This window comes from Scylla paramamosain, chromosome 27 (assembly GCF_035594125.1).
Source record: "Scylla paramamosain isolate STU-SP2022 chromosome 27, ASM3559412v1, whole genome shotgun sequence".
Taxonomy (NCBI): domain Eukaryota; kingdom Metazoa; phylum Arthropoda; class Malacostraca; order Decapoda; family Portunidae; genus Scylla; species Scylla paramamosain.
In genome coordinates, this window is record NC_087177.1 from 16,759,141 (window position 1) to 16,779,765 (window position 20,625).

General features: G+C 39.3%; 1 protein-coding gene across 4 annotated transcripts in view; it reads left to right on the forward strand.

Annotated features, from left to right (window-relative positions):
- Positions 1-20,625, forward strand: part of LOC135114293 (LIM domain kinase 1-like) — a 267,522-nt gene that overhangs the window by 11,947 nt on the left and 234,950 nt on the right. For 3 of the 4 annotated variants that reach the window (XM_064030183.1, XM_064030184.1, XM_064030185.1), the window contains one exon: positions 11,960-12,065. In XM_064030183.1, coding sequence (XP_063886253.1) covers positions 11,960-12,065 — 106 coding nt within the window. Of the gene's footprint in view, positions 1-860; positions 1,002-11,959; positions 12,066-20,625 lie in introns of those variants that run through there. The other variant, XM_064030186.1, reaches the window with a different exon arrangement.

Consider the following 20,625-nt stretch of genomic DNA (forward strand, 5'->3'; position numbering starts at 1 on the left):
GAGTAGGATGTTGTACCAATTGCTCTAGGTTTTGGAGAATAGCAAAGTTGAAGGCTAGTTCACCAGGATGGTTAGTGAAGGGAGAGGAAAGCCAAAGCTGGTGGTGAATATTGTAAGTCTCCAAGAATGGAAATCTTCACAAAAGGGAAGAGGGTCAGAATGTGCTCCACTTTGGAAGTTAAGTAGTCAAAGAATTTCTTATAGTCAGAGGAGTTAGATGAGAGGTATACAGCACAGATAAATTTAGTTTGAGAGTGACTCTGTTGTTGTAGTCAGATGGTGGAAAACTTGGAAGATTCAAGAGCGTGGGCATGAGAGCAGGTTAAGTTGTTGTGCACATAAATGCAACATCCAGCTTTGGATTGAAAATGAGGATAGAGAAAGTATGAGGGAATAGAAAAGGGGCTACTGTCACTTGCCTCAGACACCTGTGTTTCAGTGAGGAAACGAGGATTAGGTTTAGTAGAAGAGAGGTGGTGTTCTACAGATTGAAAATTAGATCTAAGACTACGTTGCAGAAGTTAATAAAGAAAAAAGTTGAGGGGTGTCAAGACACTTAGTGTTGATACCAGGAGAGTAGTCCGACGTGGGGACACTTGTGGTCCCCTCCCTAGATGGGGACTCTGAGGCTGGTGTAGGAGTCGCCATGATAATTTTGAATTTTGAGTGAAGGGTGTGTGTGCAATTCGGTGCTTGTAGTTTTGTATGAAGGAAGAGAGTTGTTTTTAGAGGGAAGGTTGTAACTACCCCCTTGTGTTGTGAGACACAAAGGGAAATGTTCAGTGAGGTCACAGCTGGGTTTAATGATAAGTTCACAGCACCCCCAGATCCTGTGCTTTAGACCTTACTGGGGTAATTATTGTTTTTGCAGGTGCCTACTGCCTCCTCATGCTTTGCTTTCTTTTGAAGGCATAACACTAAACTTGAGGATGACAAAACTTGGGGGTATGGAAAACACCAGAAAAATGCTTTTTTATTCTGGTTGTATTGCCTGGAACTTGGTGAGTGTTTGTGTTTTGTCCTCACATTTGGTGTTATGCAGTGGTGTGGCAGTGCAGCACCATCGCATCTGCCACAGTAGTGAGATGCCTCTCATTTGTTGTGTGTTTTTTTGCTTTGTAGTGGTGCCAAAGCCATCCTTCCTCCCCTGCTCTTGCATGCAAGCTAGGGTGACTATAGTCTGTTCAGAGAAACAATCTCAGCGAGACCTCTGTGTTTGGTTGGCAGCTGTGCTGCCCACTGGCCTACTGAGTTTGAAAGAAACTCAAACTCCCTTAAAAAATACTTCTATTTTTTCACTTGGCTCACCAATTACACAGGTTAGGCAAATTTTGCTTACATCCATGGATGAAGCAGTGTTTGTTTAACTATATCACAGTTTTTATTTTAGCCTTGGTAGGGTAAAAAAAACAAAGTAATTATGGCAAGTATAAGTTAAGGAATAAAATTTTCTGGTTTGTGTGGCTCTTTACTTATTATCATTATGCCCAGCTGTTGTGAGGTTATGCTTAAAATAAAACATGTCTTCATGGACATAGAATACACCTGAACATGATGGTGCTTTCAGATTTTGCATGAAAAAATTACATAAAAGATAAAATAAAAAATTTCTGTGAGTATCTTGCGTTTCACCTTGCATCTTGCAGTACTGCGTAAGAAACAGAGTAGGGAGGAGGTGGAAAATGTCAGCAGATGAGTGTAAAGAAACTATTGGTGCAATGGTTAAGGACTCAGGCAATCATTTGCAAGAACAGATAAATGCAGTGCAGGTTAACACTTGCATTAAACAAGTCTGTAGCTAAATGATGGTTCTGAAAACTGCAGCACTCAAAATATCCAACAAGGAACTTATAGAATGCCAAAAGTTGCAAGAAGTTGGTAAGGTGGAACCAGTGATAGCAACTGTGGGAACCATGGAGGGATGGACATGAAATCCTCTGGAAAGTGGTGAAGCAACTTGACCTGGATTTTTCCAAGAAACACCTGCCCATGTTGACTTCTATGCCAAACAAAGGAAGCTTCTTGATTTTGACTGAAAAGTGTCTTGGGAAGCAAACCATGCACAATTTGAGATGTTGGGAGAAGAGGGTGGATGGAATCACAGACAGAAAGCAGTGGCCCTGATTACTAGTCTGAGAGGCACTGTAATGGACATCCTGAGTCAGCTAACACTACAGGAGCATAGTCATTACCAAACACTAATGGATACATTAGAATGCCTTTATGGTCATCAACATCAAACCAGAATCTTTTATGCAAAATTCTGGTAATGAATACAAAGTAAGGGAGAACCACTGCAAGGTCTGGTGCAAAATTTAGTGGCTTTGGTGCACAAAGCTTATCCAAATACTAACCATGACCTCTGGAAGATATTGATGAAGGATCAGATTATCGACACTCTGTATGACCCATCATCAAAGATTGCATTGAAACAGGCCCAACCATACAGCATACATGAAGCATTAGCTTAAGGTTTCATGCTTGAATCTGTTGTTCAAATAAATTTTTCAATGAGCAGATATGCAACATTTGGTGGCTTCAGAGCTCGAAGGGAACAAGTTAATGCAATGGTCTCTTCACAAGGAGTGTGTTGGTATTGTGGGAAGTGAAGGTTTGTGATGTGATGACCAAGTCTGCTGACACTGGGAAGGGAGAGAGCAGCTGACTGCTTGAGCATTCACTGTTCTTGCCTACCTACTTCACACTCACTTCTATGCCTGTCCAACTGTACTTACTACAAAGGATGTCTGAGTTAAGAGGTAATGAGTAATGAATATTCAGAGATATGAGCAGTCTACTTGCAAAAATGAAATTGTGCTCTTAATATTGTTCCCTTTGCTAACCAAAAGTTCAAATTTGTCGCTACACACCATATTTACCTAGTGCGCCGCTTCGCCACTACCCACGCAATGCAACAGCATAGCAAAGGACTACTCACTGCCCAATGGCACAGGCCTGCACAGCAGTTAATTTTGAGATGCTAGTTTAAAATTTTAATTTAATTTAAAAACTTATTGTACTGCACCACAGTGAGTCTGGCTTGAGATTCCACTGTGTATGGACCTCTGCCAGTCGGCCTCTGAGAGGCACAGAGATGGGAGGGTTGTGCTGCTTGATGTAGAAAGCCTGCTCCATTACAATAAGTCCACAAGTAGGCAAACATACCTGTCTTATGCTTTCAGCCAGCCATCTTAATAAATTATATGAATAAAGGTGTGTATAACCCGAGGAGGAGACAAGCAGAAAGGAAAAAATATGCATGGGAGAGAGAGAGAGAGAGAGAGAGAGAGAGAGAGAGAGAGAGAGAGAGAGAGAGAGAGAGAGAGAGAGAGAGAGAGAATGCATCTCATAACTTGGGGCTACACCTGCTGGACTTTGGCTGCATCCACTCCTAAGTTCACAAATAGGCAAACAAACCTGTCTTATGGTTTCCAACAGCCATCTTAATTATGTGAATAAAGGTGTTTATAACCCAAAAAGGAGAGAGAGAGAGAGAGAGAGAGAGAGAGAGAGAGAGAGAGAGAGAGAGAGAGAGAGAGAGAGAGAGAGAGAGAAAAGCATATTTGATTCTTGTGTTTGGCAGAAGCCTCAAGCCTGTCACTACTCAGTAGTATCACATTTTCTCTCTCTCTCTCTCTTTCTCTCTCTCTCTCTCTCTTTCTCTCTCTCTCTCTCTCTCTCTCTCTCTCTCTTTCTCTCTCTCTCTCTCTCTCTCTCTCTCTCTCTCTCTCTCTCTCTCTCTCTCTCTCTCTTATGATATCAAGTATCAAGTAAGTATTACATTGTTTGTGGAGCATATAATATTTTTTTTTTGTACTTAAAAATTACGATGACAAGTTATGAGCAAAACGACTTACAAGCAGCCTTCTGGGATGTATTTTGCTTGTAACTCGAACATCTGCTGTATACTCGTATGTATTGGTGTTTGTCTGTGAAATACAGCCAGAGAGTGCAAGTTTGTGGCTTTCATTCCTGCCACCTACCTCCAACATAACAATAATGATATATATAATATAATATAATATAATGTAATATAATATAATATAATATAATATAATATAATATAATACAATATAGTATATATAATATAATAATACGTTCCCTCCTACTTTCTGTATCCTCATTTTCGATCCAAAGCTGGATGTTGCGTTTATGTGTGCAATGACTTAACATGCTCTCGTGCTCACGCCTGGCTTTCATTTTTCTTTCTGGAATTCTTTCTTTTTTTTTTATTGGATTTTTGTTGCCCTTGGCCAGTGTCCCTCCTACATAAAAAAAAAAAAAAATAGCTTTTTATTTTCTCATGTCACAGACATACTTGTTTTCTGAATATTTGCTAATGGTACAGCTTAAGCATCATTACTTTGGCATCTTGGCTTCTAGAGTGATCCCAAATTAGATGATTTCTCAGATTGACTGAGGTTTACCCATGGACACCTTAAATACACCTCTTTAGTACATCAGTGTGCCTGATGTACTGCCTGATGAAGCAACTGGAATAGAAGATAAATGGGGAGAGTTTAAGAACATATACAGTGAGGGTGTAAGGAGATTTGTCTTGAAGATAAGGAAATAAGAGGTTAAGCAGGAGTGGTTTAATAAACAATGTGAGTAAGCAAGGAGGAAGAGAAATCTGGATCAAGTGGATCAAGTGAAAGAAAAGGAAAACAAGTGTCATGGGAAAAATATATAAAGGAGAGTAATGAATATTCAAAGGTAAGGAGAGAAGAAATAAAGAATCATGGAAAGACGTTATGGACAGATGTAAGGATGAACCAAGGATGTTCCATAGATATGTGAATGGTAAAATGAAGGATAAGAACGGGTTCAACAAAATGAAAATAAATGGTATGCATGCCTTATATCTGAATTTGTCATGCTATGAAAAATTGGACCAGAGTGATTTGTGTGAGAGACTTTAGAAACACAAGAGGGCTTGAGAAGAAAGTGAAGAAGGGTGTATGTGGAAGGGATATTAAGAAGAACAGTTTCCCATATAGGACTGCAGGAGTCTGGAATGAGCTGCAAAAAGTAGTAGATCTATACATGATTTTAAGGAAAATTGGATAAGAGTAGATATTGAGATGGAGCAGCATGAGCTTAGACTCCTCTTATAAACTACAACTAGGTAAAAATACACACATGGTGAGAAATATTGGAACATACCAGATATACATGAGGACACAGCAAAAAACTAAGAAAAAGAAGATGCTTGAGGAACATAAAAAAATATAGTTTCCCACAGAGAAATATAGAAGTTTGGAACAAGCTCAGTGAGGATGTAGTATTGGCAATGAGTGGACAACCTCATGGAAAAACTGGACAAGTATAGATAAGGAGATGGGACCACATGAGTGTAACTCAGGCCCTGTAAATTACAACCAGATAAATACACACACACACACACACACACACACACACACACACACACACACACACACACACACACACACACACACAACAGAGATGACCTAGTTGTAAAAGTGGAGGAAGGAGATAGATGTACAAGGGGACATATGAAGAAATTAAAGAAGAGTCATTGTTTGGGAGATATTAAGAAATACAGCTTTCCGCATCGAACGGTTGAAATATGGAATAACTTAAAAGAAGAGGTAGTTGCGGCAAAGAGTGTGCACATGTTTAAAGAGAAATTGGACAAATTCGGGTATGGAGACAGGACTAATTGAGCTTTGGCTCGGACCCTGTACTATACAACTAGGTAAATACAACTAAGTAAATACACACACACACACAAGGATTCAAGGATGAGGACCTCAGTGTAGCTCATACAAATAAACGAATATGGAAAGTTAAAGAAGAAAATGTGAAAATAAGGGAAGAAATATGTAACTTAGCAGTGATAATAAAGACATGGAAGGAAGAGAGAAGTGGGTGGTGACAATGTAAATACAACTAGGTAAATACACACACACACACAAGGGTCTGCCTAGGTTTTGGTTGTACAGGGGGGGGGGGGGCGAGCTTGAGTTCTGGCTCCATAATAGGGAATTGTGCAATGTGTGAGTGCAGGGGAAGTGAAGTGTAAATTGGGAAGTGGCTGAAAGGGTGAAATGGGAGTGTAGTGAAAGATAAACATTGTCAGTGATATCAACAGGGAAAATAGCAGCTGGATCGGTAAATGTTTATAAAGGATTCAAGGATGAGGACCTCAGTGTAGCTCATACAAATAAACGAATGTGGAAAGTTAAAGAAGAAAATGTGAAAATAAGGGAAGAAATATGTAACTTAGCAGTGATAATAAAGACATGGAAGGAAGAGAGAAGTGGGTGGTGACAATGTAAAATAGATATCCAGTGATATCATAGAGATGAAGAAGAGGGAAATAGAAAGAAAAGAAAACAAAGAACTGAGAGAAGAGGTGACAAAAATCGTGGACTTTAAGAAGTACTATAAAGAAATCAAGATACTCAAGGAAGAGAACAAAGAGTTAAAGAAAGCTTTACAAGAGAGAGAGATTAAGGTTGGATAAGTAAAATAATTAGTGACAGGAAGTCAAAAGTTAGAAAGAAGAGTAAGAACAACAACAAAAGGTGGATATGGAGGAGATAATAAGACAACAACAACAAGAACACAATATGGACATGGAAAAGCAAGTGGTTAAAATAATAAAGAAAATAAATAATCTTGTGAGAGACATGGTATAGAGAAAGATCTGTGTGGTGGTATTTGGGGTTAAGTAGAAGAACCTGCCTGTGAAAATAGCTAGAGAGAAAGAAGAGCTGAAAAGGGCTAAGGAAATTATAGCAGAAGTGGTAGGGGGAGGAGAGGAGATAGTTAAACAAAATGAAGTTTATATGATTGGAAAGTATGATGAAAATGGAACAAGACCAATGAAAATAAAATTCATGTTACAAACAGCAGTGGAACATGTGTTACAAAGAACAGGAAAATTGGAAAAAAAAGAAGGAATGAGGGGAATGTGGATAAAAATAAAAATGAACAAGGAAGAGAGAAGTAAACTAAAAGAGTTGAGAGTAGAGGCCCAGTCAAAAATCAAGGACAGAACACAGGAACAAGCAAGGAGATCCATTTGGAAGCTTGTGGACATGAAAGTGAGGAAATAATGGCACAAAGATGCCACAGAAGATCACCAAGTGGAAGCTTAAAAATTATATATACAAATATAGATGGTTTGGTGTTGAGCCTATTGCAACTGAAAGACTACCTAAAGAGCAATAAACCAGATGTGGTATGTTTAATGGAAAATAAACTAAAAGAGGAAGTAAAGATGAGATTTGCAAAGGAAGGTTATAACACATGGAGTAGAGACAGAAACGGAAAGGGAGGAGGAGTGATGATATTGGTAAAAGAAGATATTGTTGTTGAGGAAGTGGAATATTGTGATAGAATGGCAGAAACCTTGAGTGTTGTGATTGAGATCAAAGGAGGTGAAAAAAGGAAAGTTATTGTGATGTACATACCACCAAAAACTAATGCATGGGTGACCAATAGATATAAAACTATGCAACTAGAAACAAGAAATAGCATATAGGAAATGATAAGGAAAAGTCACAAAGTGCTCTAAGTAGCTGACTTCAACACTGAAGGAATTAACTGGGAAGAGATGGGAGTGAAAGATGTTGGGTCATGGAGCGAAGAACTTGTGCATGCTGTAGTTGTGAAAACAGAGACAGTGGGTGAATGAACCTACGACATGCAGAGAAGAAGTATCACAGTTGGACTTGGTGTTTACAAAAATCCTAGAAAGTAGACCAAGTATACATTGTCTGAGTCCACTGGGAAGAAGTGATCATGTGACAATAGAAATAGTACTACAGGAGGAAATAGTGTTGCATAGGAATGAATAATTTAGAAATGGGAGACAGAACTATGCTAAGGCAAACTTTGCAGAGCTTTATAGATCTTATGGAAAAATTAACTGGAAAGAGCTGTTTGAAGATAAAGTAGTGCAGGAAAAATATGAGATATTTTTGAGCAAGTATAGAGAGGGGGTGCAACAGTTTGTACCAAGTTATAAAGTGAAAATTAAGAAGCATGAATGGTATAATGCCAGGCGTGTAGAAGCAAAAAAGAAAAAGGACAGGGCATGGAAGAAAATGATGAGACAGCTGAACAGAAATACTAGGGAAGAATACAGAAAGGCAAGGAATGAATATGGTATAATAAGAAGAGAAGAAGAAAAATTTTGGAAGTGACATGGTAGGAAAATGCAAGGAAGAGCCCAAACTCTTCTACAGATATGTAAATAGAAAAATGAAACATAGGGATGACATAAACAAGTTAAAAAGATAAGGAAGAATTTATGAAACTACTGAGATGAGTGAACTAATGAATGAGTTTTCAGTCTGTTTACAAAGGAAACTGATTTTGTGGCATTGAACTATTGATATCTGGAATGATTTGAGGGAAGTGTTGCTTGTGGCAAACAGTGTACACATGTTTAAAGAGAAACTGGTTAAATATGGTTATGGAGACAAGACAAAATGAGCTTTGGCCAGTGTTGTGTACATCACAACTAGGTAAATACACACACACACACACACACACACACACACACACAGACTCTCACACACACACACACACACACACACACACACACACACACACACACACACACACACACAGTACAGGGTTTCTTGAATGGACTGTGGAATTGCATTCTCTGTAGAAATTCTTTCTAGGTTTGCTTGCTCAATATCTACCCTAACATTTGTACAGACAATAGAGCAATAATAGTTTGTCACTTCAACTCTATACAGATGTTTATGATAGTAGTTACAGTTGATTGGCCTAGGCCTTTCTCTTCTTTGTGTCCATTTCACTAGTCTAGTTTAACTTATATAGTAATTGCTGTCCTTTTCCTTGATGCACTGCTATCAGAGGAGTCTGCTTCATACTTGGGAGTTGTAATGAAGGAAAAAAAAAAAAACGAGAGGGAATAAGTACTGATCCAAAATGGCACACAACTGAGGCTGACTGATGCTTCCTTCCTTAGTCTGTTGCCACTTGTACTATTTTTATTTTTATCAAAATTAATACATAATATATATATTTTTTTGTTGGCTTTCTTTATTTGATTTAAAAATAATGTTTTTGGTGTAGTATGTGTGTGGTGTAGTGAAAAAGAGATGAGTGTATTGGAGGACATGCTAATACCTGCAGTGTAAGTATAGCACTGAAATTTTATTTTTTTAAGTAAAAAAAATCAACAAAGGGAAATACATGGAACTATGAAATGGTGGAAGTCAAGATCGCTGTAAACTGAGGACTTCTTGTATAAAAATCAGTGGTAGGGCTCATATACTCACACACAGAGTATGTTTTGGTGCTCTGGTATCACTCAATACTCTTGTTTTCTTGATCTATTTCTATCCCAACATATTCCACATATAACAGAGTGATAGTAATTTACCAGTATAAATCCATACAGATGTCAATAATATGTAAAATATATAAAATATCTGGTAGGTGTTTTGATATCCTTTTCTCACTTTAGTGAACAAATGCAAAATGCCCTCTGGGAGCAGTTTTCATAAGGGAGAAAATTCATACAACAACAGTACCATTTTATAATTGTAGTGCCACCTACAGCTGCTTTTTTTTTTTTTGTAGGAAGGACACTGGCCAAGGGCAACAAAAATCAAATAAAAAAAAAATGCCCACTGAAATGCCAGTCCCATAAAAGGGTCAAAGCAGTGGTCAAAAATTGATGAATAAGTGTCTTGAAACCTCCCTCTTGAAGGAATTCAAGTCATAGGAAGGTGGAAATACAGAAGCAGGCAGGGAGTTCCAGAGTTTAGCAGAGAAAGGGATGAATGATTGAGAATAGGGTGGACAGAATAGGGGTGAGAGAAAGAAGAAAGTCTTGTGCAGCGAGGCTGCGGAAGGAGGGGAGGCATGCAGTTATCAAGATCAGAAGAGCAGTTAGCATGAAAATAGTGGTAGAAGACAGCTAGATATTCAACATTGCGGTGGTGAGAGAGAGGCTTAAGACAGTTAGAGGAGAGGAGTTGATGAGACGAAAAGCTTCTGATTCCACCCTGTCTAGAAGAGCAGTATGAGTGGAACCTCCCCAGACATGTGAAGCGTATTCCATACATTGACAGATAAGGCCCTTGTACAGAGTTAGCAGCTGGGGGGGTGAGAAAAACTGGCAGAGACGTCTCAGAACACCTAATTTCATAGAAGCTGTTATAGCTAGAGATGAGATGTGAAGTTTCCAGTTCTGATTATAAGTAAAGGACAGACCGAGGATGTTCAGTGTAGAAGAGGGGGACAGTTGAGTGTCACTGAAGAAGAGGGGATAGTTGTCTGGAAGGTTGTGTCGAGTTGATAGATGGAGGAATCGAGTTTTTGAGGCATTGAACAATACCAAGTTTGCTCTGCCCCAATCAGAAATTTTAGAAAGATCAGAAGTCAAGCGTTCTGTGGCTTCCCTGCGTGATATGTTTACCTCCTGAAGGGTTGGCCGTCTGTGAAAAGACGTGGAAAAGTGCAGGGTGGTATCATCAGCGTAGGAGTGGATAGGACAAAAAGTTTGGTTTAGAAGATCATTAATGAAGAAGAGAGTGGGTGACAGGACAGAACCCTGAGGAACACCACTGTTAATAGATTTAGGAGAAGAACAGTGACCGTCTACCACAGCAGCAATAGAACGGTCAGAAAGGAAACCTGACATGAAGTTACAGAGAGAAGGATAGAAATCGTAGGAGGGTAGTTTGGAAATCAAAGCTTTGTGCCAGACTCTATCAAAAGCTTTTGATATGTCCAAGGCAACAGCAAAAGTTTCACCAAAATCTCTAAAAGAGGATGACCAAGACTCAGTAAGGAAAGCCAGAAGATCACCAGTAGAGCGGCCTTGACGGAACCCATACTGGCGATCAGATAGAAGGTTGTGAAGTGATAGATGTTTAAGAATCTTCCTGTTGAGGATAGATTCAAAAACTTTAGATAGGCAGGAAATTAAAGCAATAGGACAGTAGTTTGAGGGATTAGAATGGTCACCCTTTTTAGGAACAGGTTGAATGTAGGCAAACTTCCAGCAAGAAGGAAAGGTAGATGTTGACAGACAGTGCTGAAAGAGTTTGACTAGGCAAGGTGCAAGCACAGAGGCACAGTTTTGGAGAACAATAGGAGGGACCCCATCAGGTCCATAAGCCTTCCGAGGGTTTAGGCCAGCGAGGGCATGGAAAACATCATTGCGAAGAATTTTAATACGTGGCATGAAGTAGTCAGAGGGTGAAGGAGAGGGAGGAACAAGCCCAGAATTGTCCAAGATAGAGTTTTTAGCAAAGGTTTGAGTGAAGATTTCAGCTTTAGAAATAGATGTGATAGCAGTGGTGCCATCTGGTTGAAATAAAGGAGGGAAAGAAGAAGAAGCAAAGTTATTGGAGATATTATTGGGTAGATGCCAGAAATCACAAGGGGAGTTAGATCTTGAAAGGTTTTGACATTTTCTGTTAATGAACTTAATGAACTGTTAATGAGCTTGCAGGGAACTAATCACATGGCTACAGCATGTTCATAAGATAGAGAATATAGCCAGCTGAAAATATACTGGATCAAACAAGGTTCCAGATTAGCTGATGTGAAATATTGATAGTCAACTTGTGTCCGTCCTGACAAGATGGTACTCATTACAAGATCATTGAGACACTTTTGCTTGCACTTTGTAATGTAGACCATTTGAAGTTACTGCCCTTCTGACAACACAGATGAAGTTATAAGAAACCACTTCCTGTATAAAATTAACATATTTGTGTCCATCTGTCAATCCTTTCCATAAATTTGTCTAATTTATATCCCTTGGCCAGATATCAATTTAGTTTTCGAATAATTTAAGTGGTGTTTGAAATTATGTCTATATTAACTTTAATCCTGGTTAGGTAAGGATGGTTTCAAATATGCACCACCAATTTCCATTGCATAAATTTGGAGACTTCTGCAAGCTATTAAAAATGTATGTATTCTGTTGCAGATGATAGCAGTGAAGAGACAACAAAATGTGCTGGATGTATGAACATCATTGATGAGGATGAATTCTTCTCAGCACTGGGCCAGGACTGGCACACAGACTGCTTCAGGTAGTGCAAACATATATGTACAAGATGAAAAAGTATATATATATATATATATATATATATATATATATATATATATATATATATATATATATATATATATATATATATATATTTTTTTTTTTTTTTTTTTTTATGTAGGAAGGATACTGGCCAAGGGCAACAAAAATCTAATAAAAAAAATGCCCACTGAAATGCCAGTCCCATAAAAGGGTCAAAGTAGTGGTCAAAAATTGGTGGATAAGTGTCTTGAAACCTCCCTCTTGAAGGAATTCAAGTCATAGGAAGGTGGAAATACAGAAGCAGGCAGGGAGTTCCAGAGTTTAGCAGAGAAAGGGATGAATGATTGAGAATACTGGTTAACTCTTGTGTTAGAGAGGTGGACAGAATAGGGGTGAGAGAAAGAAGAAAGTCTTGTGCAGCGAGGCCGCAGAAGGAGGGGAGGCATGCAGTTAGCAAGATCAGAAGAGCAGTTAGCATGAAAATAGTGGTAGTAGACAGCTAGATATGCAACATTGCGGCGGTGAGAGAGAGGCTGAAGACAGTCAGTTAGAGGAGAGGAGTTGATGAGACGAAAAGCTTTTCATTCCACCCTGTCTAGAAGAGTAGTATGAGTGGAACCCCCCCAGACATGTGAAGCATACCCATACATGGACGGATAAGGCCCTTGTACAGAGTTAGCAGCTGGGGGGGTGAGAAAAACTGGCGGAGACGTCTCAGAACACCTAACTTCATAGAAGCTGTTTTAGCTAGAGATGAGATGTGAAGCTTCCAGTTCAGATTATAAGTAAAGGACAGACCGAGGATGTTCAGTGTAGAAGAGGAGGACAGTTGAGTGTCATTGAAGAAGAGGGGATAGTTGTCTGGAAGGTTGTGTCGAGTTGATAGATGGAGGAATTGAGTTTTTGAGGCATTGAACAATACTAAGTTTGCTCTTCCCCAATCAGAAATTTTAGAAAGATCAGAAGTCAGGCGTTCTGTGGCTTCCCTGCGTGATATGTTTACCTCCTGAAGGGTTGGACGTCTATGAAAAGACGTGGAAAAGTGCAGGGTGGTATCATCAGCGTAGGAGTGGATAGGACAAGAAGTTTGGTTTAAAAGATCATTAATGAATAATAAGAAGAGAGTTGGTGACAGGACAGAACCCAGAGGAACACCACTGTTAATATATTTAGGAGAAGAACAGTGACCGTCTACCACAGCAGCAATAGAACGGTCAGAAAGGAAATTTGAGATGAAGTTACAGAGAGAAGGATAGAAACCGTAGGAGGGTAGTTTGGAAATCAAAGCTTTGTGCCAGACTCTATCAAAGGCTTTTGATATGTCCAAGGCAACAGCAAAAGTTTCACTAAAATCTCTAAAAGAGGATGACCAAGACTCAGTAAGGAAAGCCAGAAGATCACCAGTAGAGCGGCCCTAACGGAACCCATACTGGCGATCAGATAGAAGGTTGTGAAGTGATAGATGTTTAAGAATCTTCCTGTTGAGGATAGATTCAAAAACTTTAGATAAGCAGGAAATTAAAGCAATAGGACGGTAGTTTGAGGGATTGGAGCGGTCACCCTTTTTAGGAACAGGTTGAATGTAGGCAAACTTTCAGCAAGAAGGAAAGGTAGATGTTGACAGACAGAGCTGAAAGAGTTTGACAAAGGCAAGGTGCAAGCACAGAGGCACAGTTTCGGGGAACAATAGGAGGGACCCCATCAGGTCCATAAGCCTTCCGAGGGTTTAGGCAAGCGAGGGCATGGAAAACATCATTGCGAAGAATTTTAATACGTGGCATGAAGTAGTCAGAGGGTGGAGGAGAGGGAGGAACAAGCCCAGAATCGTCCAAAGTAGAGTTTTTAGCAAAGGTTTGAGCAAAGAGTTCAGCTTTAGAAATAGATGTGATAGCAGTGGTGCCATCTGGTTGAAGTAGAGGAGGGAAAGAAGAAGAAGCAAAGTTATTGGAGATATTTTTGGCTAGATGCCAGAAATCATGAGGGGAGTTAGATCTTGAAAGGTTTTGACATTTTCTGTTAATGAAAGAGTTTTTGACTAGTTGGAGAACAGACTTGGCATGGTTCCGGGCAGAAATATAAAGTGCATGAGATTCTGGTGATGGAAGGCTTAAATACCTTCTGTGGGCCACCTCTCTATCATGTATAGCACGAGAACAAGCTGTGTTAAACCAAGGTTTAGAAGGTTTAGGACGAGAAAAAGAGTGAGGAATGTACGCCTCCATGCCAGACACTATCACCTCTGTTATGCGCTCAGCACACAAAGACGGGTCTCTGACACAGAAGAAGTAGTCATTCCAAGGAAAATCAGCAAAATACCTCCTCAAGTACCCCCAAACTCGCAGATGCAAAACGCCAGAGGCACCTTTGCTTAGGGGGATCCTGAGGAGGGATTGGAGTGATAGGACAAGATAAAGATATGAGATTGTGATCGGAGGAGCCCAACGGAGAAGAAAGGGTGACAGCATAAGCAGAAGGATTAGAGGTCAGGAAAAGGTCAAGAATGTTGGGCGTATCTCCAAGACGGTCAGGAATACGAGTAGGGTGTTGCACCAATTGCTCTAGGTCATGGAGGATAGCAAAGTTGTAGGCTAGTTCACCAGGATGGTCAATGAAGGGAGAGGAAAGCCAAAGCTAGTGGTGAACATTGAAGTCTCCAAGAATGGAGATCTCTGCAAAAGGGAAGAGGGTCAGAATGTGCTCCACTTTATAAGTTTAGTAGTCAAAGAATTTCTTATAGTCAGAGGAGTTAGGAGAGAGGTATACAGCACAGATAAATTTAGTATGAGAGTGACTCTGTAGTCGTAGCCAGATGGTGGAAAACTCGGAAGATTCAAGAGCGTGGGTACGAGAGCAGGTTAAGTCATTGCGCACATAAACGCAGCATCCAGCTTTGGATCGAAAATGAGGATAGAGAAAGTAGGAGGGAACAGAAAAGGGGCTACTGTCAGTTGCCTCAGACACCTGAGTTTCAGTGAGGAAAAGAAGATGAGGTTTAGAAGAGGAGAGGTGGTGTTCTACAGACTGAAAATTAGATCTTAGACCACGAATGTTGCAGAAGTTAATGAAGAAAAAGTTGAGGGTGGTGTCAAGACACTTAGGGTCGTCGACAGAAAGGCAGTCCGACCTGAGGACATTATGGTCCCCTCCCCAGGACTCCGAGGCTGGGGTAGGAGTCGCCATGATTTTAAAATTTTTGGGTGAAGGGTGTTTGTGTTATTAGGTGCTTGTAGTTTTGTGTGGAGGAAGAGAGTTGTGTTTAGAGGGCAGGCTGTGACTGCCCCCTTGTGTTGTGAGACACAAAGGGAAACGTTCAGTGAGGTCACGGCTGGGTTTAATGATAAGTTCACAGCACCCCCTGAACAGTGCTTTAGACCTCACTGGGAGTAATTATCATTTCGGCAGGTGTCTACTGCCTCCTCCAATATATATATATATATATATATATATATATATATATATATATATATATATATATATATATATATATATATTGAAGACACTCCTTCAAGAAAAAGAAAACATCACGAAGAAAATCATAAACGCTGAACTCAGTATCACTTTCAACGAAATATGTACAAGAGAAAACCTCCTGCCCATTTATACACTATATATATATATATATATATATATATGTATATATATATAGGTATATATATATATATATATATATATATATATATATATATATATATATATATATATATATATATATATATATATATATATATATATATATATATATATATATATATATATTGAGTGTATAAATGGGCAGGAGGTTTTCTCTTGTACATATTTCGTTGAAAGTGATACTGAGTTCAGCGTTTATGATTTTCTTCGTGATGTTTTCTTTTTTTTGAAGGAGTGTCTTATATTCATACCAAAGAGAATAAGACACTCCTTCGAGAAAAAGAAAACATCATGAAGAAAATCATAAATGCTGAACACAGTATCACTTTCAATGAAATATATATATATATATATATATATATATATATATATATATATATATATATATATATATATATATATATATATATATATATATATATATATATATATATATATATATATATATATATATATATATATATATATATATATATATATATATATATATATATATATATATATATATATATATATATATATATATACACACACACACACACACACACACACACACACACACACACACACACACATATTTTTACACAGTGAAACCTTGTTTACTGATTGCCTCCTTTTTCAAACAAATAAATAAAAAATAAAAAATTTAACTCATATTTGCTTCAATTGCTGTGCCATAATTCGGTTCTCGAACAAAGTTACTTGATTTCAAGTATTAAGAGACAAACCAAAAACTGTTGTTTATTACTGATGTATAGTTTCTATAAACATTTCCTTTGTTTTTATATATTTGGAGGAGAGACACTGTGTAAGACAGTAATTTAATCTTTGAAATAAGGTAAATGTGATCCCATTGAAAAGACACAATGTAAACAAACAATTTTTTGGCTAGTTCAGGAGTAATCCCATCTCCTGAGCAACTTGTGGGTCTCTTGATGATCCCACAACACCATCACTATTGCAGAATTGCATTTTCCCAGTAGCTTTTCCCAGCAGCAAGATGTGTAAGTGTTATGATCACCTTCATATAGGCAGAAAGTGGGTTGCTCCTCTCACTGTTACTCTGTTAGGTTTCCCTCACTAGATAGGTGACAAAGAGAATACCTACACAGTCTAAACATTATCTTCTGATGAATTCTGTGTCACTAAGTTCATTCACTACATCCTTTCAGGATAAATAATTTCTGAGTTAGAGATGTTATGGAATGGCCATCTTAGTAGTGGGAGTGTGTGTCATAGGCTGCTAAGACAGGGTGGACGGGTGTCCAGGAATGTATTAATCCATTTTACATTGATTCCTATGAGGAAAATAGTTTCAGTTTCGAACATTTTGGATTTCGAACAGCATTCAGGAACGAATTAAGTTCGAAAACCAAGGTTCCACTGTATGTATACATAAGTAGCTGGCAGTGGCAAGGGGCCAAGTGCCAGAAATAAACAAACAATTAAATTCCATTTAAAGGTAAGCACACTGTGTGTGTTGGTCATTCACTATTGCTTTACCTGTCTAGTGTGTCCTATACAGAGTATATGCAGTTTTGTGTTGTGTGTTGACAGGAGGAGGCAGTAGACACCTGCCGAAACGATAATTACTCCCAGTGAGGTCTAAAGCACTATTCAGAGTCCCCATCTGGGGAGGGGACCATAAATGTCAGCAGGTCGGACTGCCTTTCTGTCGACGACCCTAAGTGTCTTGACACCCCCCTCAACTTTTTCTTCATTAACTTCTGTAACATTCGTGGTCTAAGATCTAATTTTCAATCTGTAGAACACCACCTCTCCTCTTCTAAACCTCATCTTCTTTTCCTCACTGAAACTCAGGTGTCTGAGGCAACTGACAGTAGCCCCTTTTCTGTTCCCTCCTACTTTCTCTATCCTCATTTTCGATCCAAAGCTGGATGCTGTGTTTATGTGCGCAGTGACTTAACCAGTTCTCGTGCCCACGCTCTTGAATCTTCCGAGTTTTCCACCATCTGGCTACGACTACAGAGTCACTCAAACTAAATTTATCTGTGCTGTATACCTCTCACCTAACTCCTCTGACTATAAGAAATTCTTTGACTACTTAACTTCCAAAGTGGAGCACATTTTGACCCTCTTCCCTTTTGCAGAGATCTCCATTCTTGGAGACTTCAATGTTCACCACCAGCTTTGGCTTTCCTCTCCCTTCACTGACCATCCTGGTGAACTAGCCTACAACTTTGCTATCCTCCACAACCTAGAGCAATTGGTGCAACACCCTACTCGTATTCCTGACCGTCTTGGAGATACGCCCAACATTCTTGACCTTTTTCTGACCTCTAATCCTTCTGCTTATGCTGTCACCCTTTCTTCTCTGTTGGGCTCCTCCGATCACAATCTCATATCTGTATCTTGTCCTATAGCTCCAATCCCTCCTCAGGATTCCCTAAGCGAAGGTGCCTCTGGCGTTTTGCCGTTACTAGTTAGGGGGACCTGAGGAGGTATTTTGCTGATTTTCCTTGGAATGACTACTGCTTCTGTGTCAGAGATCTGTCTTTGTGTGCTGAGCTCATAACAGAGGTGGTAGTGTCTGGCATGGAGACGTACATTCCTCGCTCATTTTCTCGACCTAAACCTTGCATACCTTGGTTTAACACAGCTTGTTCTCATGCTATACATGATAGAGAGGTGGCCCACAAAAGGTACTTAAGCCTTCCATCACCAGAATCTCATGCACTTTATATTTCTGCCCGGAACCATGCCAAGTCTGTTCTCCAACTAGCCAAAAACTCCTTCATTTATAGAAAGTGTCAAAACCTTTCAAGATCTAACTCACCTCGTGACTTCTGGCATCAACCAAAAATATCTCCAATAACTTTACTTCTTCTTCTTTCCCTCCTTTATTTCAACCAGATGGCACCACTGCTATCACATCTACTTCTAAAGCTGAACTCTTTGCTCAAACCTTTGCTAAAAACTCTACCTTGGATGATTCAGGGCTTGTTCCTCCCTTTCCTCCACCCTCTTACTACTTAATGCTACCTATTAAAATTCTTTGCAATGATGTTTTCCATGCCTTTGCTGGCCTAAACCCTCGGGAGGCTTATGGACCTGATGGGGTCCCTCCTGTTGTTCTCTGAAACTGTACCTCCTTGCTTGCACCTTGCCTAGTCAAACTCTTTCAGCTCTGTCTGTCAACATCTACCTTTCCTTCTTGCTGGAAGTTTGCCTACATTCAACTTGTTCCTAAAAAGGGTGACTGTCCTAATCCCTCAAACTACTGTCCTATTGCTTTAATTTCTTGCCTATCTGAAGTTTTGAATCTATCCTGAACAGGAAGATTCTTAAACATCTCTCACTTCATGACCTTCTCTCTGATTGCCAGTATGGGTTCTGTCAAGGCCGCTCTGCTGGTGATCTGGCTTTCCTTATTGAGTCTTGGTCATCCTCTTTTAGAGATTTTGGTGAAACTTTTGCTGTTGCCTTAGACATATCAAAAGCTTTTGATAGAGTCTGGCACAAAGCTTTGATCTCCTAACTACCCTCCTATAGCTTGTATCCTTCTCTCTCTGTAACTGCATCTCATTTCATTTCTGACTATTATACTGCTGCTGTTCTCCTAAATGTATTAACAGTGGTGTTCCTCAGGTTTCTGTCCTTTCACCCACTCTTCCTATTATTCATCAATGATCTAAACCAAACTTCTTGTCCTATCCACTATTATGCTGATGATACCACCCTGCACTTTTCCTTATCTTTTCATAGACATCCATCCTCTCAGGAAGTAAACAGTTCATGCAGGAAATTCTGATCTCTTTAAAATTTCTGATTGGGGCACAGGAAACTTGGTATTGTTCAGTGCCTCAAAGAACTCAGTTCCTCCATGTATTAATTCAACACAGTCTTCCAGACAACTATCCTCTCTTCTTCAGGTACACTCAACTGTGCTCCTCTTCCACACTGAACATCTTCAGTCCAGTCTAAACTGGAAACTTCACATCTCATCTCTAGCTAAAACAGCTTCTATGAAGTTAAGCATTCTGAGATGTCTCCTCCAGTTTTTCTCACCATCCATCCATGTATGGAGTGTGCTTCACACGTCTGGGGGTTCTACTCATACCACTCTTTTAGACAGGGTGGAATCAAAAGCTTTTTGTCTCATCAACTCCTCTCCTCTAACTGACTGTCTTCAACATCTTTCCCATCACTGCAATCATGCATCTCTTGCTATCTTCTGCCGCTATTTTCATGCTAACTGCTCTTCTAACTGTCTTAAGCCTCTTTTTCATCAGTGCAGTGTTGCATCTCTTGCTATCTTGTACCACGATTTTCATGCTAACTTCTTTTCTGATCTTGTTAGATGCATGCTTCTCCTGTGGCCTCATTGCACAAAACTTTCTTTCTCTCACCCCTGTTCTGCCCATCTCTCTAATGCAAAGGTTAACCAGTATTCTCAGTCATTTATCCCTTTCTCTGGGAAACTCTGAAACTCCCTGCCTGCTTCTGTATTTCCACCTTCCTATGACTTGAACTCCTTCAAGAGGGAGGTTTCAAGACACTTATCCTTCAGTTTTTGACTACCGCTTCATACTCTATTTGGGGACTGGCATGTCAGTGAACTTTTCTTTTTTTCATTGGATTTTTGTTGCCCTTGGCTGGTATTCCTCCTACATAAAAAAAGAAAGAAAAAATCAGTATAAGAAATTGTCCAAAAAAGATTATTTCTGCAAAATTTCTGTAAGTTGGCACCATACTGTCTACACCAAGTCAAGCCGGACCAAACTTTGCATAACTTGCATGGTAATAATTACTGTGTAGGTTATGACATAAGAATGGCTGTTGGTTTTGGTTGTGGTTCTGGTTTTGATTGAAGGTCAGAAGGTTTATCCTTTGCAATGGCACCTCCTGATTTGGTCTTGTTTGTGGTTTCTTTTTTACATTCTAATCTGGTCTCTTAATTCTCTCAAATA